Source organism: Fusarium verticillioides, chromosome 10 (genome assembly GCF_000149555.1).
Source record: "Fusarium verticillioides 7600 chromosome 10, whole genome shotgun sequence".
Taxonomy (NCBI): Eukaryota; Fungi; Ascomycota; class Sordariomycetes; order Hypocreales; family Nectriaceae; genus Fusarium; species Fusarium verticillioides.
Window position 1 is genome coordinate 251,101 of NC_031684.1, and position 24,614 is coordinate 275,714.

Below are 24,614 nucleotides of genomic sequence, written 5' to 3' on the forward strand. Positions count from 1 at the left end.
CTAGTCCCGCCTAGAGTCTCGATAAGTCAGCCTGAACTAAAACCACAAGTCCAAACACTCGCAACCTTTTCCGGATCGTTGGATCTTGAGTCTCGTGTGGCTTGGGGAGCAAACAGTGCTGCTCTGGGGTCTGTGGGTAGGACATCAGATCATGCATTAACTATCTCCTTGGGTCGACGGAACCGAGGGGCACATGTACTGATCGCACTGACACTTTTGACGTTATTCATGTCACTGCGCAATCGGCAGATCGAAATGATATATCGGAAACCCCGAAAAAGAAACGAGACTCACACAATTAACTTTCCCTCGGCCAAACTATCGAAAAGTCTCACCCCATCAATCTCCCTCTCGTACCTGACCAATCGTGCAACCACACACCTTTTTACTTTTTTGTACGCGGCCTAAACCACATGGTCGGCGTGGCTTTTAGCGTTCCTCAGCCAGCCTCACCAACAACCAGGGTAACACTTCCCACGAGACCGATTTCGGCGACTCCCGCTAAGACGAAAGTTAATGTGCAGCCTTGATTCTTATTGATCAATACATACTGCTTGGTGGCTTAATGGTGAGACGTAATCATGCAGAGCGAGAAATGTCTAAGCGAAGTTGGCTGCGCTGTTCTTTCTTTATCCCATGTCACCCGTGATTTTTTGACTCATGTGCTGAAAGTTCTTTGATGTGAAGAAAAGAGGTTGTTTGAGCAACAAAGAAATCTAGAAGCAATCATGAAGAACCACGCGGCAGATCTAGCCATAAGGTTCAACAGACGTGTCGCAACCTCCTTCATTGGCCGGTTCTTCAGGCTAGAAGGCAGTAGTGACGTATGTCTCATTCCAGTCGCAAAAGCACTACTTACTTATCTGCTTTTAGAGAACGGTGATCGACGGGACGACATTCTTGAAAGAAGTTCGTGCTGGGGCGACGACCTTTGCTGCTATGACGTATATCATTGCTGTTAATGTAAGTAGTTTGTGAGGGAGAGTGGGTAAACAGTGCTGATGAGGTGCAGGCTTCTATTCTGTCGCAGACGGGGGGGCCTTGTGTTTGTGATGAGACCGATAGGATTGATTGTGATAAGATTGATAGTTATGTGATGTGTAAAGAGGGTGAGTTTGCACTTACTCCACAAGGAAGGAAGACTAATGAGATTGCAGAGGTGAGGCGAGATCTCGTCACGGCGACGTCAGCCATTGCAGGGCTGGCCAGTCTTGTCTTCGGTCTCTTCACCAATCTCCCTATAGCCCTCGCGTAAGTCACCATCTCCAAAGACCTCACCCATCTAACAAGGAACAGACCTGGCATGGGCCTCAACGCCTACTTCGCCTTCCAAGTAGTAGGCTACAACGGGTCTGGCAGTATCCCCTACGGCGTCGCATTAACAGCCGTCTTCACAGAAGGTCTCATCTTTGTCTTCCTAGCACTAACAGGCATGCGACAATGGCTCGTCAAACTCATCCCGTCAACTATAAAATCTGCAACGGGAGCTGGTATTGGTCTGTTTCTCACTGAGATCGGCTTGTCTTATGGTTCGGGTATTGGTGCTATTACTGGTGGTTTTAACGCGACGCCGTTGGCGATAGCTGGATGTCCTGTTGAGAGGATTAATCCGGATACGCAGATGTGCGAGGGCGGGATAATGACTAGTCCAAAGGTGAGTTTGTGACCCGAAGTCGTAAGGAATATGCTGACTTGGCTGAAAGCTTTGGACTGCGATATTTGCTGGTGGGTTACTGACGGCGTATCTAATGGCCTTTCGGGTCAAATACGCTTTCGTCATTGGTATCGCCTTTGTTTCTATCCTCTCATGGCCGTAAGTTATCCTCAATCCCCAGTGATTTGATGTGTTCTGACGAAAAGTAGGCGAGATACTGCTATCACATACTTCCCTCACACGCCAGAAGGAGACTCCCGCTTCGAGCTCTTCCGCAAAGTCGCTGCTGTCAATCCCATGAAGCATACCCTCAACGCTCTTGACTGGAACGTCGGCCAACACGGTACTCAATTCGCCCTCGCTCTCTTCACCTTTCTCTAGTAAGTTCCTCGTCCACTCTGATTTTCCCTCCACTGACCAATCAGTGTCGATATCATCGATGCAACAGCAACTATGTTTTCGATGGTCCGCTTCTGCGGCGTCGTGGATGATCGAGATGGAGATTTTCCTCGTTCAACACTCGCATACTGCTGTGATGCAATCAGCATTTCGATCAGTGCGCTCTTTGGTTGTTCACCTGTCACGGCGTTCATTGAGAGCGGCGCTGGTATTGCTGAGGGCGGACGCACGGGTCTTACTGCTATGACTACTGGGTTCTTGTTTCTTTTGTCAATTGTATTTGGGCCGATCTTCTCTTCTGTGCCGCCGTGGGCAACTGGACCTGCTCTTATTCTGGTAAGTTGTGAAACAGACGTATACTTGGGCTTGACTGACGATTCTCAGGTTGGATGTATGATGGCTCGTCAGATCACTGAGATCAACTGGCGCTACATCGGCGACACCCTCCCCTCATTCGTTGTCCTCGCCTTTGTCCCATTTTCATACAGCGTAGCCTACGGCATCATCGCGTAAGTTCGCATCTCCCCGCAACCATCCCATGCTAACATCCGGTTAGCGGCATGTTTCTTTACACGGCTCTAAATCTCATGATATCTCTCACGGTCCGCCTTTCAGGCGGTAGACTGGAGCCAGATAACTACGACATGAAAGAGTACTGGACCTGGAAAGCCCCAGGAAGAAAACCATGGTTTGTGCGAGCTTTCAGAAATGTTACTTACTCAGCAAAGGATACGCATGAGTTGAGTCCTCAAACCTTTGATTCCCATGGTGGCTTGGACTGCGAAATGATGAGGGTTGCGTCGTCGGATGAGAGGAAGGACAATGCGCATGTGTCGGTCTCTGTACCTTTGCCCGCGCTTTCTAGGTTCTCTCGTTGAGATATTTACGGCCTCTGGGCTACCTTGATGTCTTTCATGCAGGCGGCTAGGGCATATTGATTACTTCTTGTACATACTTCTTAGTTCACTTGGACTTTACGCATTACTGCACCGAATATTTATCGATCATTGTTACCAACTAAAAATGTCTTTATTGAACAAGTAGACGAATTATGGCTGCTCTCTCGTGCGTTCGGATCCCGCCACAAAAGCAAAGGAATCGGGACCCTCAATTGGGCTTCCTGCAAGACTTGGGCTTCCATCCCTCTGGCTTCAAGATCTGTCCAGCCGGATCGAATCCCGGCGCAACTATTGACATTAGTTCATCTATCAACCCCTTCAATATCATCACGACTTACCAGTTGTCCCAACAAGAGTCCAGTCACCCAGACTTCGGGCACTCTGCCACTCCTCCGCCTTGACAATAACCTGCGGTCTTTGTCCACCGAGGAGATCATTTCCCATGACATGATCCTTCGTACAAGACCCATCGTTCTTTGATATAGAAAGAACGAGCGGTGCACCGGCGTAATAGTGCCACACTTCTGCGGCATCGAGTTTATGCCACAGAGATTGTCCCACGGAACCTTCGAGCAGATAGTAAATAGCTGTGCTGACGGATCGATTGGTCCCTGGGATGGTCGTCGGGTCTACGAAAGTTTGGACGAAGTAACCTTTTTCGGTGTTGGGTTCGAGTTTCAGAATGTCAATGACTTGTTCTGCTGAACAGTCTGTGATGGGTTTATGCTTGGTGCGGCGGTCGAGAGACTCAGGGATATGGAGGGCAAGGCTGAGGGGGAGCCATGATAGAGCTAAAGCGAAACGCATGATGAATTCAGTTGAAGACCTGAAGAGTGAGAGTATGCGGTCGAGTCAATGTTCCAGCCATTTCAGACGGCGATCCTCCATCCTTTTGTACCTTCTCTCAGCCATGCTTACTCCCGGCAGTTTCGGATCGACAATGATGCGGGGAGGCTGGAGATGTCAGATTCACCGCTTGCAAACAGTAAAGCGTGAATTACATCTCACTCATGACGTACACTCTTGCACATCCTTATTTCACGATTGAATCAGAGCAAAATCCTTCTGTTATACGCTCACTGACACGGCTGACACTGCCAATAGCATGTCACTGAGCGTATAGAGCGGGTACCGCCGCGTGCCGGGGTCTGGACCCTTAAATGTCTCAATCGGGAAGCCCCGATATTGGAGGAGTTATCAGATAAGAAAGGCTACTTTAACCACGAGGATTCCTCTCAACTCAGACAAACTGTAATTGTCTTGTTATACTCAAAAATGGCGGCCAAAACACCTCAAGACATTCTTGCTGCACTTCTCCAAACGGTCGAGGGCGACATTGTTCCCTTGACGAGTGATGGCGTCCGCTCAGGCAGCAAAGTCTTCGGCGCAGCAATTCTCTCATCTCAAGACCTTAAACCTTTAACCGTCTCAACGAACAACGAGCGCGCCTCACCTCTTCTTCACGGCGAAATAAACTGCATACAAACATTCTACACGCAAACATATCCCGATTCCAGATCTCGACCGAATCCCCGCGAAGACTGTGTCTTTTTCGCAACACACGAACCTTGCAGTCTGTGTTTGAGTGGAATAACATGGTCTGGCTTCAAAGAGCTGTATTATCTGTTTACATATGAGGATAGCCGTGATCAGTTCGCTATTCCGTATGATATTGAGATTTTGGAAGAGGTTTTTCGGGTGAGGGCTGAGGGGGAGAGTGACGAGGCTGTTGGGAGGAGGGCTTTGTATAATAAGCGAAATAAGTTCTTTACGGCCAAGAGTGTGAAGGATCTTGTTGAAGAGATTGAGGATGGGGATGAGAGGAAAAGGTGGAGTGATGAGGTTGATAGGGTGAAGGCTTTGTATTCGGCGTTGAGTGATGAGTATCAGAAGAATAAGCAGAGCGGTATAGAGACTTCGAGTACTTGGAAGTAATGACGAGGCTTTATGTAAATGGGATGAAACTTGGATTGGATGCACTGGGCTGGGTTGTTGAGATACCCAACACAAAATGGCTGGAGTTACAGTATTATACAACCGAGGGCTAGGTCCGGCCTATTTGAAGGGTCATATAGTCACAAATTTATACATTTAAATTGAGATCGTTTGTAATGAAAGACACCAGTTGATGCTATCAAGTAAGAAAGACAACTCGCTCATATGCATCTCAATGCGATCTTAGCTGAATCTCAAGCCTCACGCACTAAAAATAACTATTGACGCCCCCTCCAGATTGCGAAAAGATAATGGATCCGAATGATGTCCGATTTTCTCATCGGAAAAACAATCCCATACAAATCTCAAAACACGGATCAATTCCCCCCAAGAATTGATGCTTGAACAAAAGCCCGATCGAAAAATCGGAGCCCGAGATCTGGATCGGGCCGCTAGCATCTTAGCGTCGGCCTAAAAGCCTGGAAGGAGGGTTATTTCCCGTTAACACCCTTACATCATTTGTTTATCACGTACGGAGTACAATCCGACATTTCATGCTGCGTTATCACGAGAAGCGCTTTGCCGTAGGCTAGCCATATTAGATGATTCTCTTGTAACAGAAACTGAATGTAACATATGCATAATAGCAGTACAGACTGTAAAAGAGCTGATAATGGGAGGGTTATCACGACGTGTAGGGATATCGGGAGAAAGCTAACTTGACTACCGTAGGTTTCATGAAGATCATCTCGGCTAGTCTCAACGTCATGGCTTAATGTTGCCTTGGCAAACCCACAAAATAATACCGCAGTGAATACCACAAACTCTGCTTCGTCAACATTCGTTTGTTGACGATGGAGTCTGACATCGCACATGATCTCGACAAGTTGAACATTCGCGATATCCTCAACGCAGACTCACGACCAACGTTTATTATCGATCTTGATCCTGATGATGAGACACCACTACGCTCAAAGGCTATCCAGCCTGTGTTTTGCAACAGTGCACTCGCCACGCATGAAAGACTCCTAGATGCTGTGCGCGGTGAGCAGAGCGAGAGTGAGTATGGAGAGTTCAAGACTTGGGCTACAGGAATTACAAAGCAGGATGACTCAAAGGATGTGTTTCCGTTGTTCTTTCTGTACAAGGGTTTGCTTTGGACGGGGTCGACGGTTGGCAAGAGATGGAGGTTGATTAGTGGGAATCGACTTTGGCAGCATCCTGATACGCCGGCGAGTTTGTCGTCGAGTGCGCTTTCAAGAGCGAGTACGCCGAGTCTCAAGGAGCAGGATACCCCCAAGGGTGAGGTTGCGAAAACGCCGAAGCAGGAGCCTGAGCCGAAGGACGAGACCGTCGATGATACGACGCTTGAGATGACCCCGACGGAAGCAACACTAATAGCATCGACACCGCGAAAATTCCCCTTCCGATCTTGGTGGAGAGGCAGTACCTCCAAGGGAAGTTCAGATCGCAACACGGGCAGTTCAAGCAGCGGCTCCATCATCCTAGGCAAGCCCGAAAAAGCCGTCGCAGACTGGACAGTCACGAACCCCAAAGGTCTCCTATCACCATACATCCGCCTCCTCCGCGCCATAGACTGGTCCTCCACACCCCTAGGTCCCATGTCAACATGGTCCCCCGAACTCCGCCAAGTAGCGAATCTCGTAATCAACAACCCTCACCCCGCGAATATCTTCTGGGGCAGCGACATGACGATGCTCTACAACGAAGCGTACGCCGTTACATTCGCCGGGAACAAGCACCCATCTATGCTCGGCACAGGAGCGTCGGGGCCGTGGTCTGAAGCTTGGGATGTTCTTGGACCGGCGCTACAAGAGGTTGTGAGGACAGGCGTGAGCTTTCGAAGCGATAACAATGATCTGGCGTTGTTTAGGAGGGGGTTCTTGGAGGAGACGCATATTTGCTGGTCGCTTACGCCGCTGTATGGTGGGACGGAGAGGATCGTGGGATTTTACAATGCGCCGTTTGAGACGACGGATTTGGTGTTGAGTCAGCGACGCATGGGAACGATCAACAAGGTGAGTGAATCGTTGAGGAAAGCGACGAGTATCAAGAGTTTCTGGAAGTCTGTTCTCGATGGTCTTGAGGATAATCATCGAGATGTCCCGTTTGCACTTCTATACTCTGTCGGCGAGGCTGAAGAAGCAGATCATCAGTCTAGTTCGTCGGGGAGTACGATATCAAGCAAGTCTTGTTATTTGGAGGGAACGATTGGAATACCGCTTGGACATGATGCTGCTCCGGAGCAGATTGATCTCAAGAGGAGTTATCGGGGATTTGTGCCTTCGTTTCGAGAGGCGATGCGGACGAGGGAGCCTACGCTTGTGAGGATACGAGATGGAACATTGCCTGAGGACCTACTGCATGGGATTCAGTGGAGAGGATTTGGAGAGGCTGGGACGGAGGCGATTATCTTTCCGGTGAGACCTACGAATGGTGAGACGGTGCTGGCGTTTCTCGTGCTGGGTGTCAATCCGAGGAGGCCGTATGATGAGGGATATATTTCCTTTGCAACGCTGCTGAACAACCAACTCGCTACTTCACTAGCCTCTACCATTCTTTTCGAAGACGAGACTCGACGAGGTCGCGATGCCGCAGAAGCAGCAGCGCTTGAGAAAGAGGAACTCACCCAACAATTGGACCTTCAAGCGAGTCGTCTTCGAAGAATGACGGAGTTATCCCCATTAGGAATGTTTCTTACCAGCCCAGAGGGTATTCTCCGCGAAGCAAATGATCGCTTCTACGAAATGACAGGCCATAGTCGCGATACACAAGGCGATGTATCCTGGGCAGATCTCATGAAAAACTCCGGTAGTGTAATGGAACAAGGATGGCATCGCCTAACGCAGGATATGCTCCCCTGGTCAGGAGAAGTCAAACTCCGAGAAAGTTTCGAAAATCCCGTCAACATCCACGGGGAACCTATCGACTTTTGGGTCCTCGTCACAGCGCATCCTGAAATTACCCCCAGTGGAACTTTGCGGTCTATCATGGGATCCATAACGGATATATCTCATCTCAAATGGGCTCAAGGATTGCAGAATCGGAGATTGCAAGAGGCAGAGGAAACGAGACGTCAGCAGAATGAATTCATCGACATAACATCCCACGAGATGCGAAATCCTCTGAGTGCAATTCTCCAATGCGCTGATGACATCACCTCTGCGATGCAAGCATGCCGCACCAACGGGATCGCAGCGTCACAGGAAGCTATTGAATCATGTCTTGATGCATCGCAGACAATAGCGCTTTGTGTTCAGCATCAAAGATCAATCGTGGACGATATTCTCACCGTTTCAAAACTTGATTCTAATCTTTTGCTCATCACGCCGGTGGTGTGTCAGCCACAAGCTATCGTTGAGAGAGTAGTCAAGATGTTTGAGTCAGAGATGCTAGCGAAGGATATCACGCTTGAGATCGACATCAGTCCTGAGTTTGAGACGTTAGCTGTTGATTGGGTTGCCATGGATCCAAGCCGTGTTCTGCAGATCCTTATCAATCTCATGACCAACGCTATCAAATTCACGGCCTCTTCTGTAAAGCGGCTGATTAAAGTCGCCGTTGGAGTGTCGAAGAATCCACCCGAGATTCACAACATTCCTGGCTTTGCGTTTGCGCCTACGAGGGGTGAGATCGGTAGTGTCGTTGGCTCCGATGAATGGGGTTCTGGAGAGGGTCTGTACGTGAGGTATAGAGTGCAGGATACAGGCTGTGGATTGACCGACGATGAGAAAACGCGGCTGTTTCAACGATTCAAGCAGGCTAGTCCACGAACACACTACAAATACGGTGGCAGTGGTCTTGGACTGTTTATATCGAAACGACTGGCAGAGCTACATGGCGGTCGAATCGGCGTTGCCTCTACAGCCGGCAAAGGAAGTGACTTTGGTTTCTACATTCAAGCTCGGCGATGTCTACCACCCAGCGAACAAACCTCCCCCCAGCCAATCCTCTCCGAAACACCATCCACTACAAACCCTACCAACAAAACAGTCCACCTATTATCCCCCAACCCCTCCGCCCGAACCCGCCGTGAAAGCATCCTCGCCGCCGTCTTCACCCCCTCCTCCCTAACAATCCACATAGTCGAAGACAACCTCATCAACCAAAAAGTGCTAGTTAACCAACTCCGCAAAGCAGGCTGTACCGTAAGCGCCACAAACGATGGTCTCGAAGCGCTAGAGTTTCTCAAAAAGACGCATTTCTTTAAAGCGGGGGGATCGGATTTATCAGTTGTGCTTATGGACTTGGAGATGCCGAACATGGATGGGTATCAGTGTGTAAGAGAGATAAGAAGGTTGGAGAGTGAGGGGTTGATCAAGAAGCATGTTCCTGTTATTGCGGTTACGGCGAATGTGAGGGATGAGCAGATTCGGATGGCGTTGGATTGTGGGATGGATGATCTTGTTTCGAAGCCTTTTAGGATTCCGGAGGTTATGAGTAAGATTGAGGGGTTGTTGAAGAAGTGTAATGGGTAATTGGCATGGTGACTTTTGGAGCAAGTGGTTACTTCGAGGTTAGATTTTGTTTATGAGCATTTGGCGTTATGTGAGAGCAATTCAATTCAGCTGGCCCATCAGCAGTCAACTTCACAGTCCGGGTATGGCAGAACGTGATAGGCGAATGCATGAACCGTTTCGGACGAATGGAAACCGCGCGTTACGGAGACTGAGGCGTGATGGGGTGATCCCTGAATACCCTCATACGGTTGGGCCTCAAGATCGGCGCTGCAGTCCTGCAGGTCGCCCACGTCCCTGATCACGCAACCTCTTATCTACACAATCAAACAAGCACAAAGTGGATGGAATATGTGATGCCATTGAAATGTACAATCTGCTACGCTCAAAACACGCTATGCTAATGCCTAATAAACACTCCGTCTATCCACACTCCTCCTATCAACACTCATCGCCCTCGCACTCCTCCCCGCATCAACAACACTTCTTCCACTCACCACACTCCTCCCCGACGAACTCCTCCTATCCGACCCAACACTCTTGGCCGGCATGATCCTCTTGTTCATATCAACAGGTCTAACCTTGTCAAGATCAAGCGACCTAACCTCAAAGTCCGGCTCCCTCTCCATCTCCGAGACAGTATGTTCCCGTCCAATGTGATTGACGAGCGTATCAGCGCTGGGACATAAAACATCGCCGTCGCGGAAGCGGGAGCACAGAACACAGGCGAATTCTCCTTCTGGGGTGTGACACTTTATGACGAAGCGTGGACTGATGTGGAATTCGAGCTCCTCGTCGATCTCGCGCTTGTAGCCTCCTTGTTCTGTGATAACGCGCGTGGCTGTTTTTCCAATTGCCCATGCGTCGTCTGACTCAACGTCTAAGAAGACATCGCATGCTGGACAGCGACAATCACCCCTCGGTTCAAATGTCGATGCGAGGGGTCGTTCGGGTATGTATTGTAGATCGAGAGCGTAGCGACAATAAAGAGGATCGTCCTTAATAACAGTCGATGCCCGCTTCGGCGGCGGTAACGCTTTCGGCAGCGCAGGTTCCTCCAAATCCATAAGTCTCTCCCTCTGCTGTCTCAACGCCCCCAGCGAACCCTCCCTCGCCGCATCACTAGCCGCTATCAACCTCGCCATATCAGCCCTGTCAAGCTGCCGTCCATTATACACCGCATCCTGAAGAACATTGATGACAGTCTGCTGCAGCGCAATGACCTGCGCCTGTAATTTATTCTCCGTGATGACATCTCCGATCGCAAAGCGCTGTCCGTAGCGTTGGTATCCGTCTTCGAATTCGCGGTTGATGAGGGCGCCGGAGCGCTGGAAGGAGGCTTCGACTTCATCGCGGGCGCGGGAGTTTTGCTCGACTTGGGCTTTGAGCTTCTTGATCTCCTCGTCTTGGGTCGTGTCGCGCTTGGCTTGCTTGCGTTTTTCCTTGACGCGGTCCCAGAGACCCATTGAGGAAGTGAATGTTCCGACGAGGGTGCTGCATAGTGTAGCTATGATGAATGTTTTCTACAGACCCATCAATAAAGTGCTACTAAAGAAACAAAGAGTGGATAATTACCTTGAGGTTTTTCTCCTCAATCATATTTGCGTAGTTCATCTTGCCAATGTTGTTTTGGGTACGTTCTTTGTCTCAGAAGATATTCCTTTTTTACCAGCGCATAAAGATCAGTGCGTGAGTTTGATGCCCAACGACCCGAGACATTTAACAAAAAGCAAAGGCCGCAGATCATGCACGTATATATGTCTCATCCTCCGATCTAGGGTCTTGAGGGTCGCACAATGATGGCATTTCCATCCCAAAGGGTTGCACACCGCTTATAATACGTGGCCATGGGCGTTAAGCTATCCCGCGTTTTCTCTGTCATAATACATATTTCCCGCAGCCTGTGACGTCAGTTGCATCGAGATGTGCCAAGTTTTGCGAATCGTGATTTCATTGGCGGATCTAAAATAATGACGATCTTGTTCCCGACGGGTTTTGCACTTTATCCACCCTCGCTCGCTTTGTCTCGTTTTGTCTTTGACAGTTTAATTTTAGTGTCTTTGTTGAAGAGCCAAGATTACTTTAATATTAATCTGGAAATGTTAAACGTGAGTGTGCACTTGTTTGCTTCTGTGGGAGTTGGTGGCACGGAACTGACGTTACTCCGATGGACATGGCTCGGCGATTCGGAAATCCAACATGATCATGTCTGCTGACTTTTTTGTGCAAGGTACATGGTACTAAATCGCTATCATAAAATAATGCCCAAGGAAATGATTCGCTGTTCGGTATGCAATGCTCTTCCACTCATCCACCGACAGCCTCATCGATCTGCCTTACTAACAATCTCCATCTCATGCTCCGTCCCCGTCACAGCCGTCCATCCACTACTGACTGTGACAGTCGTCAGTCCCCCAACGTCACTCAACGTCGGCATATCCTCTTCATCCGGTATCGGCGCCAATGACCTCTCGATGAAGATAGGCTTATTTGCTGACTGCCCTTCTTTCTGCTTCCTCATCTTGTAAACCACCATCCGAACAAGCTGGCGTGTTGAGGGTACGCAGGCAACTATAGCACCCATGTATGTCTCGATGCACGCCCAAAGAACCACTTGCTGTTGGCCCGTTTCTATAGGAGCTGGTGAATATGTGATAAGAGATATACCTTGACAAGATGGACTTACGCGCTTCTTCAGGGTCAGCGAGTAGCTGTGACTGGAATATCGTACGGACCAAGCTGACCACCGTAAGACTAATTCGTTAGATCCTATACACATGGCCAGGATGGCGCCGTAAACTCACAATATACCGAGGCCAAACATAGCCATCACGTTGATCCTCTTATTGATCTTCAGCCCGATGTTATACAGCTGGGTCATTGGCAGGATAAGCATCCAAATGTCAAGAGCCAGGTTGACGACGCAATGTGCCATGACAATCTTGAGGCTGTTTGAGAACTTGTCCATGTTGGAAACCGTGTCTTCTGTATCTGTAAGCAGATATGTCACAGCACGCCCCAGTGTCAAACCGAGAATAAGCAAGGCGATAGTAGACAAGGCGTTGAAGGCATGTGTAATCCAAACAAGGATTCTGAAATTGGTGTCTTGAAAGACCCGTAGGTAAAAGAAAAGAATCGACGTCTTGGCCGCTGCAAGACCGCAGATGTATAGATGGTGAAAGATAAAGATCTCCTAATCGACATCGTCAGCAATAATCTCGATGTGAGCTTGCTCAAGTACCTTGAGGGCATGAGAGAGGTCATTCTGGGTATACAATGGCGTAGCGAGTCCAACGCCATGTTGTATTGCTGTAAATAATTAGCTGGATGACATACAGCATAAAAGGGCCATACCGAGGAGCGTGAATACCGTGAATGGAATAAGAATGAACTGTACATCATCAGCATAGACACCACAAGCGAGACTCGGAATCAGCATACAAAAGTGACCACTGCCCAGGTATCATCAGAGCCCCAAGTATTCTTGGTGACGATCTTAGACGCTACCCTCAGCATGACAAAGAAAAATGATAGCGTGGCGAAGACAACAATTACAGCTCGATACTCTTGCCGATTGTCCTGCATTGGCATCTCACATAGCTCTTTTCCCATGTGAATAAAGCCTACGATGTTAACGACCAAACACATCAACGATCCATCAAGCATACCTTGTAACTCTTGCGCAGTGCATACTCCAGCGACACAATTCAACACATCGGTCTGAAAAGCTGGGTTATCGCACATAGTTCTGATATTCGCTTTCGATTCGCCTGACGAGTCCATCGTCTTGAGAATACATGGTATCTACACCCGTCAGTGTCACGAGAATAAACACACCTGTTCAGTATACTTACTGCGCATGACGGTACATCCGACAGCGAAAAGGCCGTCGTCAATACAGGCAAACAGAGAAGAAACCAGACCCTTGAGATGATCATTTTGAGGCTCTGCAGCACAAGAAGACAGGAATAAAACGGAAATATTCCCCGGGGTCCAAGGTGTTTTAACAGAGACCTCGCTAAGATTAGTCCAACTACGTTCCTGGTCTAGCCCCTTGATTCTGGCCCAGATTGATCCCGCCTCAGCGGACAGAAAACACCTGCGCCAGATCTGAGTCAAAGGTCTTTTATTTCCCCCTCTCCCCTCTACCCGAGGAATGATTATGGCGCCCATCATTCCAACAGGAAGTCAAATCACACTGTACCAAACCAAAACGGGCGAGTGATCGCGCAGGTACCCTGCTACGCTATGACGGGAGCTGACAGTGGCGTAACGCCATTTGCAAATCTCGGGGACGGCTCGACGATGTTTCATTAAAAATGTCTTATTCTCTTTGCTTATTACCTTAAAACCAACGAACTCGCATTCTCCTCAGAAGTCTTCAACCGCCCAAACTTGCCATCGCTGTCATCCCAGACCTCCAAGTCGATAAACCCACACTCCTTGCGCTTGTTATCAAAGGCAAAACTGATGTAACACGACGGCCCGCACCACACTGAGCGCTGCGTCTTGAAACGCCAGAAAAGTGATCTATCAGTAAACAACCCCTCGTGTTCGAACCATGTCTCCAGCGCGCGCTTCTTGTCTAGGTGAACACTGAAGTTTTCCGTCTCGCGGTCTTTGCATTTTGCTAGCCAGTCTTTATGTGCTTTCTCGCTGAAATTAAGACGGATTTCCATTTTGAAGGACCGGAGATTTTGACGGATGGCTTTGAGAGTTTGGTATGGAAGCTCGCTCATATTGACCCCATCAGCGCAGTCGTTCTGATCAATGTGAATATCCAGATCTTTCAAGTTCGGAATTTCACTAAAGATCTTGAGCTCTCCATCACGAAACCAGTGATTGTAATCTCGAAAAAGGTGTAGTCGTGAGATATAAGCGAAATTAAACTTGCTCACAGGTGACGTATCGGAAATCGGCAACATCCTGCGCCCTCGCCCAACAGCATAGCGGAGCGGCCAGCAGTAACCTCTTCGAAAAATATTTTCCGAGTACAAGACCGGCGTAGCTTCTTTGTTAATAATCCGACAGGTGAGTAAGACTTTGGGATGAATTTCGAGAGGGCAGTCCCATGGTGCCTTGGGGATGAGACGGAACTTTTTAGAGGTGCAGTAGTGAAGTTCGGCGTGGGCCTTGGAGATGAGGAGGAGGCGGTAAATTTGGAGGCGGATCTCGGGTGGGAGGATGAGGAAGGGAGATGTGCCACTTTCGATGATCTGATGCGATGAGGCTTTGCATTTTCGTGGCGGTATGATTCTCCCGGATTGGGTTGAGGCGGGTGAAGGGTCTTGTTTGGGGGTAGAGTTTGGGTGGAGGAACTCGGTTATCAGCCGCTGTTGATCCATTTTGCCTCACTGAGGCAATAAGATGAGTTCGTGCAAATTGAGGCAAGATAGATACTTGATATAAAGAAACGGTGTGAGCGTGACGGTGAAGAGGTGAGCATCGTCAGCATAACAGGCAGCCTCACCATAGCGGGTCATTGATCTTCCGGGCAAGTCATCGCAGTGCAGGGTAGAGTATCCGGCTGCAACACCAAATCGCTATGTCCATGCGGAGAAGCATTTTAACTGGTAAATGGGTATAAAATCAATTCATGACCAATGAAAAGAATTCTGTTCAAACAAGATGTCTTTACTTCCTCGAATGAAATGCCAAAACTCACTAGTACGAGAGAAGCTATAAACTTAGAGACTTGGTTGCTGCTGTTACTGTTGCTCACTGCTACTGCCTAAGTTGTGGGCTAGAAGTGTTATTTGCAGTTGAGACTTGTGGCCGTGAGCTTATTCCGGCAGAGAGAACCTAGCTCACTGCTACAGTCAGTTATTGACTCACGATCCAGATGGATTTCTGTAAAATGGCTGAATGTCTGGGATACAATGATCCCAGGTACTTTTAGTCTAGACTTCGAGGATTTTGCAAAATTTTGATGATCTTTACTTGAACTCATCATAAGATTTTATCCCTGCGTTCCTGACTTTGAACTGCGCAATGGAGCGACCACCAAAGATTAAAAGCCTAGACGTTCTTGTTAGTAGAAAGACGCTACCCTCGTCATAACTCCAGCCTTCCTCTCCTCATCGCTCAAATTTTCCGGACACGCAATAAAAAACGACTGATCAACCTTCAACTTCGACACCTCAACCCAAAATCTCTCCTCTCCCAATTCCCTCGGAAACTTTTCTCCAAAGAACACTGCTAGAAGTCAGAAACATCCCCTAGCTCATAAATATTGTAAAAGGACTTACGAAACGGAATAGTAAAAACCTTGAACTTCTCAAGATCAAAGACCTGGATCTTCTCCTGCTCAGTCCTCGTCACAGCAAGGCCAATCTTATTCGGCTTAGCCCCAGCTTTCAGCAGCCGTACTAGAATCTCCATGACACTTCGCCAGTGATCTAAATCAGCTGACTTGTGGTATTCTGTCGGAAGATCCCATAGTTTGATACGACTTTGCTGACTCATTAATCCCCAAGCTGCTGTGTCCACGATGCTGAAGTTGTTGCAGTCAAGTAACGTCAAGTCAAGGGACTCTTCTTCCTCTTGGAGTAAATACCGAACGGCTCCGACATTGGCTGTCAGCGCAGCTATATGCAGTGCCGTTCTCCCTCTAAACTCTCCCTCTGCGACTTGAGCGTTGAGATGCTCTGGCTCATACCACTTCTGAACGATCAGTCTCAGCGCTGTGTTGGCCATAGTACTACTGGTCTGGTACTCTGGGAAATACACAACTTGGTGAAGAGCAGTGAAACTGGAGTCAGACATCTTACATACATCCCAGAAGCACGAATCGGGAAGATCTAGTTGTAAGACTTGTTCGAGCTGAAGAATCGCGTTGGAGTAGGATTTACAGCGACGGAGGAGTAAGCCCAGGATGGTCTCTTTTGTTGTACTGACTTGTTGGGTAAGATCACACATCCCTGTGTCGTAAAACCAACGAGCAAGGATGAACTTTCCGCTCATGAGGGCCTTAGTGTAGTGAAGGTAGTAGTCTGCTTTAGGGTCTCTGTGCTTCCTGAATACGTCCAGATACTCAATATTATTCGGCAAACCCCTGAAAGATCCGTAGTAAAGATGCCACTGTTCTGCTGAAAGATCATCAGCTTGTGAGTAACGAAGCAGCACATCGAAAGTGATACAATCTTGTGTCGCCCCTGCAATCAGAATAAACTCCATCCACTTCCGTGGTGTTGGCCTCGGTATCTTTCCAGAACCGAGAAGATAGTCCAGCACGAATGACTGCCCGTGTTGAACAGCCAGACGGTGGACGTCGTCCGTATCAGCGCCGTAGTCCACCAACATATCAAAAGTCTTGGTAAAAGCTTCTTGGTGTTGTTTGCCATGGAAGAGAATTCTTCTACCTATGCCTTGAGCAGCATAAGTTACGCACCAAGCGATAATGGGGTTGTCATGTCCAGACATGTCGTTCGATCCAAACTTTCTCCGGTACATGTCGATGAAATTCTTGATCTTCTCTTTGGCTACATTCCGCAATAAGATCTCAAGCATGTAGTATTGGTGATTCATCGCAGCGAACCAGACGGGAGAGACGTGGGACATGCCACCGAAGGTATCAGAATACGAAATCTCCAGGCCCGGAAGATCAAATGGATCAGCACCACAGGTGGTTAATGCCTGGACGGCCGCTCTGTTATTCGCTGCGACGGCCCATGTTAGTGACGTTCCATCAACATCACCGTACGTCGAATCCAAGCCTCGTCGATATCGATGTCCAGCGTTTGAACGAGCCTCCAGATTTGCACCAGCCTCGATCAGCCGTCGACACACCTCACGAATATCTTCATCGTCGAAAGAGCTAAGAAAATGAAGTGGAGCAGTCCCTTCGTCGCTAGTGACCGAGGGATCAGCACCGCAATCCAAAAGGTGAAAGACAACGTCTCTATGCCCAGCTTTTGAAGCCCATAAAAGAGGAGACTCGTTCCATTCGTTGACGTGGTTGACGTTGACAAAGCCATGCTCGGTCAATTGTTTCAAGAGCTCAAGACGGTTAGATGTTGCACAGAGAAGTACAGTTTGTTCCTGATTAGCGTCCATGCCAATCCGGTGACGGATTCGAGTCTCGCAAAATAGTTCGTCATCCGAGAGTGTCTTTTGATCCCAGTACTGTGGTGGGGTCTCAAGTCCAAAACCAGAGTACCGTGTACGTAGTAGGTCGATTGTTCGGGTATACAACTCTGGGTCTAGAGACTGCAGGCGACGCTTCGCAGTCTCACTGCCGTTGCAAATGCCATCTCGCAGCCAGGCCAGATCTGTTTCCCTCGACCTCGGAAACTCTCTCCCCAGAGAATGGTACAGGTGGCTAACGATCCCACGAGCACCCATGTGCCCTCCTTCTGCAGCTTGAAGAAGCAGTGAGAGTGATTCATCGATTGTGCCTTGACTTTTGGGGTGGAGCTGAACTGTTCGAAGATAGAACATTGCGCACTGCCATGCTGTTTCTGTGCGGCGAGTTTGGTCTTCCTTAGGGTCTTGTGCAACTCGCTTTACCTCTCGCATGACATTACTTATGATCTCGGGTGGCAAGACCCTCAGTGTCCCCATGGAAGAGTCTGCCTGCTCATATTGTTAGAAGCCACCGCACAATCCAATTATCACTTCGCGCACCTCTAGTATTGCTCGTTCTGGGCGAAGGGCTATAGCCTCGTCGGGCTTCGGATCTCTTAGCTTTCGCCTAGTCAAATTAGCAAAGGATGCCTTGGGAATGAGGTCTTACCATCGCATCCAAGTTTCCGCAACATGAGTAGCGGCAACACTCTCAGGTATCTGATCCATTCCAGGGACATCAGCAACCGAACCACCGAGTCTGATACGACTGAAAGACTGATTGAGCCACTCCGTCGACCTTCCTAGACGCAGGACTCTCTTGACATCGTCCTCGGTTGGTTCATCAAGGCCTGCCTAATCAATCTCCCTCCTTTGCTAGGAAGATGAAGGCACTTACCTGGCTGGAGCCATATGTCCTGCTCTTGCGGGTTCATCTTACTAGGTCCATTCTTTTTGAAGTCATCGGAATAGATGCTACGGAACTCTTCCCATATGAGATACTGGTGCATAATGATTCGCAGGTTCTCCAGCAGTGCTTTGATATCTGATCGAGATTTCGGCTGGATCAATGTCATCATGATAACAGATGCCATGTCGTCAACCACTTTGTGGATTGAATACATGCTTCTCGAGGGCTCTGTTTTCTCATTGGGGCCGAGGATATCTTCCAAGCCCATAATGCAATGATGAACCAAAGCTGGAATTCTCAACTCGTCATTTCGTTTCATCTGTTCGAAGAATGCATCTCTCGTCAGGCCGTCATCCTTAACTGCGTCTAGTGATAGGTGCATCATGTCTCCAGCGAGTAGTCGCCATAAAACCAGACCGACAGAGTATATATCCGCTTTGGTAAGCTGGTTGCCGTTTAGATGGTCTCGGCATTCTGGTGCTTGCCAGAACCCTGAGCCAAAAGGCAGTTTCATGGGAGATTTGATGTCTGATCGAAGGAGAGACGATCCAAAGTCGGCGATTTTGGCGACATAGGTGAGTTGGGGATCCTTGAAGATAAGGACGTTTGCTGGCTTTATGTCGCCATGTATGATACCAACGTCGTGCAGGGCCCGAACGCCCGTGGCAATATCCACTGCGAGGCCCAATACCTTGCGATATTCCAGGGCTTTGGGGTTGTCCAAGAACCTTTCCAGGTCAATTTCCGCTGCCTCAAGGACGAATGAAGGCATCAAAACTCCATCTTTGACAGATTTCCAGCATATTCCCAATAACTGCACGATATTGGGATGATTCTTGATAAACTTGTTTCGCAGGATTTGCAACTCCATAGCCATGGAAGACCACATCTTACGACTGCGAGCACTATTCAGATCACCATCCGGCCGCGGAATCTTGACAGCGACAAGCTCTGGGAGAGTTCTTGCATCTGGCAATATGTCATCGTTGCGATTGAGGAAGCGGGCCTCAAGCAAATCCTTGGATCTTGCAAGGCAGACTGAGAAATAGCCGCCTTTGTTGGATCGGACTTGAACGTCGATACTTGCGTCGTCGATGAGAACGCTGAGAAGTGTCAGAGAAAGATCGAGGCGCTGATGCGTAATGAGGAAAATGGACATAAACGATAAGAGATCATGATCTCGTTGTCTGGCTTCGCTCGCCATTGCGCAGACTTGAAGAACGTCACTACGGTACAGCCCGTTTAAAACCGCGGGAATCAAGTGGAGATGAAATCGGGGACGACCATATTGTGAAGACCAGAGCTGAGACGCAGCATGAGGATGACGGTTTCAGCCGCACCTCACTAACTCAGTTAGCTCGTCACACTGCTCACTATTTATTGAGTGATATTGATAGTGGCGGCACTGCCCCTCACGAGGCACACTACATGATAGCCAATGATACCAATCGCCAGCTCAGCTAGTTTCAATCCCCCGGTTTCCTCATTGTCGTAGTGCCGGACATCCGTGTTGGCTTACTTTCATAGCTCTTCCGTTTCTCTTCTTGTCAAAATTTGACAATTGTTGGTATTATCGTCATGTCTGATCAAACTGGTACAGCTGGCACCGCCCTGGGCGCGACCAGTCTCTTCCTTCAGATCTTCCAGGGCTGTGTTGATGGTTTCTCCGTATGGCAAAAAGGCGAAGCGCTAGCCTCCGACGCGCTTATTTTCAAAGCTCGTCTCGAGATGCAAGCTGCTCGATTCAAGGCCTGGGGTCTAGACTGGGGATTTGACCGGGGACCTGACGCGGCTAGTTGGAGAGACAATCGCTTCATCGAGAACGGAGACCTCGCTGTGAAATATGTTGTCATCATCTACGGTTTCTTGGACTCACTTGGTGAACTATCCCAAGAGTTCCCGGTGTTGGCGTCTGCGGAGAATGTCCCTGTTTCAGCGGCGACTTCGCTCGGGGCTATGCTCCGAATGGCGTTTAAGGACTCTCAGGAGCGGGAAGAGTGGGCGAAGAAGCTTGAAGCGATGCGCGATGAGGCCAAAGTGTCGGAGAAACTGCGATGGGCTCTCAAAGAAGGGGAGATCACAAAGACACTCGAGCTTCTTGAGTCTATAATTGATGATCTCTGCAAGTTCTTCAAACCGCCTGAGAATGACCCCGTCGCGTTGCAAGTTGCGAATTCTCTACTCTCATCGCTTAACATCACTAAGCTGAACGCTGTCGCTGCGGGCGCGCCAGATGACTCGATGCTTCAGAGTCTAGCTCTCCTCAAGGTTATGGTTCTGCAACTTCAACTCGGTGCTCGCAATGCAGAGAAGGTCGATGAGAAAGATAGATTGCTCCGTGAAACGGGACAGCTCGATGAGCGAACGAGGCGATCAGTTGGGGTATTTCGGAAGGGGACGGCCTCTACGGATGTTTTGGTGGAGTGGAAACTGATCGATGGCTCTCATATCCCTCCTGGACACACTGCAGCAACGTATCGCGCAATGTCAGGTAATCGCATCAAGAATCTGGCGCGACTTCTCAAATGGAGCTCAAGGCTTGGAGATCTCAGAACATTGGACTGTATTGGAGTCATCACCCGCGATGGGCCGTCCGATGATGAAGTTCGATACGGAATCATCTTCAGCACGCCAGCAAAAGAGTACAAAACACTAAAGACTATCCTCGAGGGGCCACAGGACAATATCTACCTCGATGACTGGTTCAGAGTCGCGAAGAGCGTGACGCGAGCGGTGCTGTGTTTGCACCTGGCAGGCTGGCTGCACAAAGGACTTCGCAGCGAGAACATTCTGTACTTCCAGGATGATGCAGGTGACATCTCTTACGAAGAGCCTTACCTAGCCGGTTTCGAGTACAGTCGAGAGATATCAGCGCCAGGGCAAACAGAGGGCGTGACAGATGATCTAGAAGCGAATCTGTACCGACATGAAGAAGTCCAAGGGGTACCTGAAGAGCCTTCGGGCGGTGATCAAGGGAAACCAGCCAAAACTTCTTTTGCAATGAAGCATGATATTTATAGTATCGGCATCCTACTACTTGAGCTGGGGCTTCAAACCACCATAGTTCAATTGTACGAAGAAGCTATACAGACCGAGAACTACGAGCATTCCGCCTCTGCATTTCGGGAATGGATACTGAGCAAGGCACTCCCGAAGATTGGGCGATCAAGGGGAAAAGAGTATATGAGGGCTACAGAGTTATGTCTGGAGTCGGAGTTTGAGGGGACTTCCCCGGACGAGCTGCAACAGGCATTCTACAAGAGCGTTGTGAGACCGATAAGTTGCTCTTGGGGGAGGTGAGAGAGCAAGATAATTTAGAATCTCAAGACTAAGAGATGAAAAGACTTAGGTAAGTTTAGTATGATATTCTAAAACTTAGTAGACTTTAGACTTGTGGCACCCTAAATTCATAATAGATTTATTGTTGCTGGGTGCTCAAAAATGGAGGTGTAGCGCTTTATCGCCTTTTGCCACATGAGGTCTAGCGCTACTCGCCTAATCCGTGGCGTGCTACCCGTTGTAGCCTAGCGCTGTACTACAAAGAGCAGAGACTTTTTGCCCGTTATCAAAATCCCAGGAAGGTCAACAAAGAAAAATGCAGCGCCTTCGTCTTCCCATCAACATCCTTCAACACCCGCGCCAAAGTCTTGTTCCCCTCACAGCACTCTTCGCACAGCAACATATCACCCCTTCTTCTCCTCATTTCCTGATGGACGGCGGATCAAGACGTCGCGGCGGTCGCGGCGGCAACCGTCGAGGTTTCAGTTCTCGTGGCGGTGGTCGCTCAAACCAGCCTCGCAACCCAAAGATCAAGACCGAGAATGAGGATGTCGAGATGGCTTCACCCTCGCCTGCGCCTGCGCCTGCGCCGCCGCTCACCGAAGAGCCCACCTCGCGTCGTTTCGACAGCTTGTTGGAGAACAACAAGGTCAACCCTCTCATCGTGCGCACCATCACCAACGACATGAAGTTTGAGTTCATGACGCCCGTCCAAGCCGCGACCATGGATGAGCTTCTGCCCCCGAACCGCAGCGACTGTCTCGTCCAGGCGCGCACCGGCACCGGCAAGACCATGGCATTCTTGATCCCTGCCCTGCAGACTATGATTAACCAGAACAGAGCTGCCGGCGATGGCATTTCGCTACTTGTCATCTCACCGACTCGTGAGCTCGCGCTCCAGATCTCCGCCGAGGCAAAGAAGGTTCTTCAAGGACTGCCCAAGTATCGCGTTCAGGTTGCCATTGGTGGAACGAACAAGGATCGCGAGGAGAGAGCCATTCTCGCTGGTTGTGAGATTCTCATCGCTACGCCTGGTCGTCTTCTGGATCATATGTCCAACGAGGATATCGTTTACAGTATGCGTAAGCTCAACACTCTTGTTCTCGACGAGGCCGACCGTCTTCTCGACATGGGCTTTATGAAGGATCTGCGTGACATTGTCGGCCGTCTTCCCGACAAGACCAAGTCCGACCGACAAGGCATGCTCTTCTCCGCCACCATCGCTCCCCACGTTGAGCAAGTCGCTGGTCTCGTCCTCTCGCCTGGCTACAAGTTTATTTCGACCATTCCCGCCGGTGAAGCCAACACCCACGAGCGCGTTCCCCAGTTCCTCGTCCAGGTCCCTACCTTTGGTGACGTTGCGCCCGCCATGGTTGGTTGTATTCGCGAGGAAGCGACACGCGGCCAAGCTTTCAAGGCAATCCTTTTTGCACCTACCGCTGCCATTGCTGATTTCTACGGACGTCTTTTGGAAGATCTTCCCGGCCTTCCCCCCGTTTCAATCCTGCACAGCCGCATGAGCCAGAACAAGCGCACAAAAATCACCAACGACTACCGAACTGCTCGCAACGCTATTCTCGTCGCTACCGACGTCGTCGCTCGTGGAATGGACTTCCCCGGCGTCACCACCGTCATCCAAGTCGGTATGCCCGCCGACAAGCAGAGCTACATCCACCGTCTCGGCCGAACAGCACGAGCCGACGCTGAAGGTCGCGGAATCCTTATAGTTTCCGACGCAGAGGGTTTCTTCCCCAAGTACTCCCTCAAAGAAATCAACCTCCTCCCCCGCGAAGCCGATCTCTCACCGAGCAGCGACGTCATCGAAGTCGCCGAGAAGATGGAGGATGACGAGAAATCCAGAGTTTACCAAGCTTGGCTGGGCTACTACAACAGCCACATGAAGTCTCTCCGCTGGGACAAGGAGGAGCTCGTCCGACAAGCCAACGTTTACGCACGCGAGGGTCTGGGGTCGCCTGACGTGCCTACTATTCAGAAGAGCACGGCTAGCAAGATGGGACTGAGGGGTGTGCGGGGGCTGAACACGGTTGCTGATCGACCTCGTCAGAAACATGGTGCTCCTGGTGGACACGGGGATAATGGACGCGGAAAGCGAGGACGCAACTAGGGTTATGATGACAAAAAATGGCTGGTTAGGCTGGAGTTGGGGATATTACGACATTACCGAAACAAGTGTATTTGCTTAGAAATGAGTGCAGCATAGACTTTTAAGACTGGACATCTGAGATGTCGTAATGATCAAGACTCTGTTCATGGTGTCATACATTGGTGGAATGCCAACGCATCAAGCTCCTAGCCTCTCTCTTTCTGGTGACTCGTCATTTCATACGCGGAAATAACGAGGTCTTATTTGAACACCAATTTTCCATAGGTCTACTTGTTGCGCGCCTCCATGCAGATGAAAAGAAGCACTGAATCAAGTGGCTATTGGAAACATAAGGTCTAGGGACAGCATGTCTGGTTCAGTCGGCCATGCCGCAGCATCCTGGAACACTTGATATTCTAGTGTGAATGGCAACCTCAGCGCAGAGTATCTGTCCCGCCGAGGGACTTGGCGATAACCCCCGTGTCGCTGTATTGAAGTCCTTTTCAGTATCTCCAACATCAAAAGCCAGCGCTTACCGCAGCCCGTGCCGCATGACGGATCGTCACACCAGAGCACACTCTTGGTATTATCGTTGAGGATAGGATGCTCGTGTGTATCGAATGTAAGGCTGGAAAGCCAGCCAAAACTATCCGGGCCAGTGTTCCTGGAAAACATCACAAGCTCGAGAACAATGCAGTCACCCTCGTAGAGCCAAAAGTAATGCGCCAAGCAATAGCGACATTGATAGCTGTTGTTCGGACACCCAACATTTCGACCGTATGGAGCCTCAAGTTTGTGAACGGGCACCCCAGAGGCTGGGAAGCAGTCGCATTTGTCTGATATCATACACGAGACGATAGCGTCGATCTGCGTTGTGGCATGTAGACAGAGC

The 24,614-nt window shown here is 49.5% G+C and overlaps 10 protein-coding genes across 11 annotated transcripts; 5 read left to right on the forward strand and 5 right to left on the reverse strand.

The window, feature by feature from the left end:
- Positions 1–728: 728 nt before the first annotated feature.
- On the forward strand, positions 729–3,145 carry FVEG_13691 (MFS transporter, AGZA family, xanthine/uracil permease; the record flags this gene model as incomplete). 2 transcript variants are annotated; one of them, XM_018903054.1, is made up of 10 exons in its annotated part: positions 729–824; positions 874–963; positions 1,013–1,109; positions 1,158–1,251; positions 1,297–1,654; positions 1,704–1,813; positions 1,864–2,034; positions 2,080–2,389; positions 2,438–2,562; positions 2,610–3,145. In XM_018903054.1, 10 exons carry the CDS (start codon positions 729–731, stop codon positions 2,929–2,931), a joined length of 1,773 nt encoding a protein of 590 aa, XP_018761931.1. In that variant the 3' UTR covers positions 2,932–3,145. The 2 variants fall into 2 exon arrangements, with proteins under 2 accessions (XP_018761931.1, XP_018761932.1); XM_018903055.1 differs by lacking the exons at positions 729–824; positions 874–963; positions 1,013–1,109; positions 1,158–1,251 and having other exon boundaries at positions 1,276–1,654.
- Positions 3,146–3,160: 15 nt separating this feature from the next.
- FVEG_13692 (hypothetical protein) lies at positions 3,161–3,759 on the reverse strand (the record flags this gene model as incomplete). The annotated part of the gene is made up of 2 exons (XM_018903056.1): positions 3,161–3,240; positions 3,291–3,759. The coding sequence occupies 2 exons, from the start codon at positions 3,757–3,759 to the stop codon at positions 3,161–3,163; spliced, it is 549 nt and encodes a 182-aa protein (XP_018761933.1).
- Positions 3,760–4,227: 468 nt separating this feature from the next.
- On the forward strand, positions 4,228–5,031 carry FVEG_13693 (hypothetical protein; the record flags this gene model as incomplete). The annotated part of the gene is made up of 1 exon (XM_018903057.1): positions 4,228–5,031. One exon carries the CDS (start codon positions 4,228–4,230, stop codon positions 4,885–4,887), a length of 660 nt encoding a protein of 219 aa, XP_018761934.1. The 3' UTR covers positions 4,888–5,031.
- A 710-nt stretch (positions 5,032–5,741) lies between these two features.
- Positions 5,742–9,493, forward strand: FVEG_13694 (hypothetical protein; the record flags this gene model as incomplete). The annotated part of the gene is made up of 1 exon (XM_018903058.1): positions 5,742–9,493. The coding sequence occupies one exon, from the start codon at positions 5,742–5,744 to the stop codon at positions 9,384–9,386; it is 3,645 nt and encodes a 1,214-aa protein (XP_018761935.1). The 3' UTR covers positions 9,387–9,493.
- A 213-nt stretch (positions 9,494–9,706) lies between these two features.
- FVEG_13695 (hypothetical protein) lies at positions 9,707–11,304 on the reverse strand. The gene is made up of 2 exons (XM_018903059.1): positions 10,941–11,304; positions 9,707–10,888 (listed from the first exon to the last, which is right to left on the reverse strand). The coding sequence occupies exons 1-2, from the start codon at positions 10,977–10,979 to the stop codon at positions 9,773–9,775; spliced, it is 1,155 nt and encodes a 384-aa protein (XP_018761936.1). The 5' UTR covers positions 10,980–11,304; the 3' UTR covers positions 9,707–9,772.
- Positions 11,305–11,527: 223 nt separating this feature from the next.
- Positions 11,528–13,329, reverse strand: FVEG_13696 (hypothetical protein). Its single transcript, XM_018903060.1, has 8 exons — positions 13,220–13,329; positions 13,034–13,169; positions 12,807–12,988; positions 12,720–12,756; positions 12,607–12,674; positions 12,170–12,558; positions 12,052–12,119; positions 11,528–11,996 (listed from the first exon to the last, which is right to left on the reverse strand). Exons 1-8 carry the CDS (start codon positions 13,301–13,303, stop codon positions 11,689–11,691), a joined length of 1,272 nt encoding a protein of 423 aa, XP_018761937.1. The 5' UTR covers positions 13,304–13,329; the 3' UTR covers positions 11,528–11,688.
- A 323-nt stretch (positions 13,330–13,652) lies between these two features.
- FVEG_13697 (hypothetical protein) lies at positions 13,653–14,710 on the reverse strand (the record flags this gene model as incomplete). Its single annotated transcript, XM_018903061.1, has 1 exon — positions 13,653–14,710. One exon carries the CDS (start codon positions 14,708–14,710, stop codon positions 13,706–13,708), a length of 1,005 nt encoding a protein of 334 aa, XP_018761938.1. The 3' UTR covers positions 13,653–13,705.
- An 853-nt stretch (positions 14,711–15,563) lies between these two features.
- FVEG_13698 (serine/threonine protein kinase) lies at positions 15,564–19,543 on the reverse strand (the record flags this gene model as incomplete). The annotated part of the gene is made up of 4 exons (XM_018903062.1): positions 15,564–17,939; positions 17,991–18,057; positions 18,100–18,280; positions 18,328–19,543. The coding sequence occupies 4 exons, from the start codon at positions 19,541–19,543 to the stop codon at positions 15,564–15,566; spliced, it is 3,840 nt and encodes a 1,279-aa protein (XP_018761939.1).
- Positions 19,544–19,917: 374 nt separating this feature from the next.
- On the forward strand, positions 19,918–21,639 carry FVEG_13699 (hypothetical protein; the record flags this gene model as incomplete). The annotated part of the gene is made up of 1 exon (XM_018903063.1): positions 19,918–21,639. One exon carries the CDS (start codon positions 19,918–19,920, stop codon positions 21,637–21,639), a length of 1,722 nt encoding a protein of 573 aa, XP_018761940.1.
- A 283-nt stretch (positions 21,640–21,922) lies between these two features.
- Positions 21,923–23,919, forward strand: FVEG_13700 (hypothetical protein). The gene has a single exon (XM_018903064.1). It carries the CDS (start codon positions 21,935–21,937, stop codon positions 23,741–23,743), a length of 1,809 nt encoding a protein of 602 aa, XP_018761941.1. The 5' UTR covers positions 21,923–21,934; the 3' UTR covers positions 23,744–23,919.
- Positions 23,920–24,614: the final 695 nt, after the last annotated feature.

What these genes read in the sequence shown, in the direction of transcription:
- FVEG_13695 (XM_018903059.1), bottom strand. Translation starts at nt 10,979, where the DNA reads ATGAACTACGCAAATATGATTGAGGAGAAAAACCTCAAG. An exon ending in TTGAGGAGAAAAACCTCAAG is followed by an intron (nt 10,889 to 10,940) that starts GTAATTATCCAC and finishes ATGGGTCTGTAG; the next exon opens with AAAACATTCATCATAGCTAC.
- FVEG_13696 (XM_018903060.1), bottom strand. Translation starts at nt 13,303, where the DNA reads ATGATCATCTCAAGGGTCTGGTTTCTTCTCTGTTTGCCTGTATTGACG. An exon ending in CGGATGTACCGTCATGCGCA is followed by an intron (nt 13,170 to 13,219) that starts GTAAGTATACTG and finishes TGACGGGTGTAG; the next exon opens with ATACCATGTATTCTCAAGAC. An exon ending in CACGGTATTCACGCTCCTCG is followed by an intron (nt 12,675 to 12,719) that starts GTATGGCCCTTT and finishes AATTATTTACAG; the next exon opens with CAATACAACATGGCGTTGGA.
- FVEG_13700 (XM_018903064.1), top strand. Translation starts at nt 21,935, where the DNA reads ATGCAGCGCCTTCGTCTTCCCATCAACATCCTTCAACACCCGCGCCAA.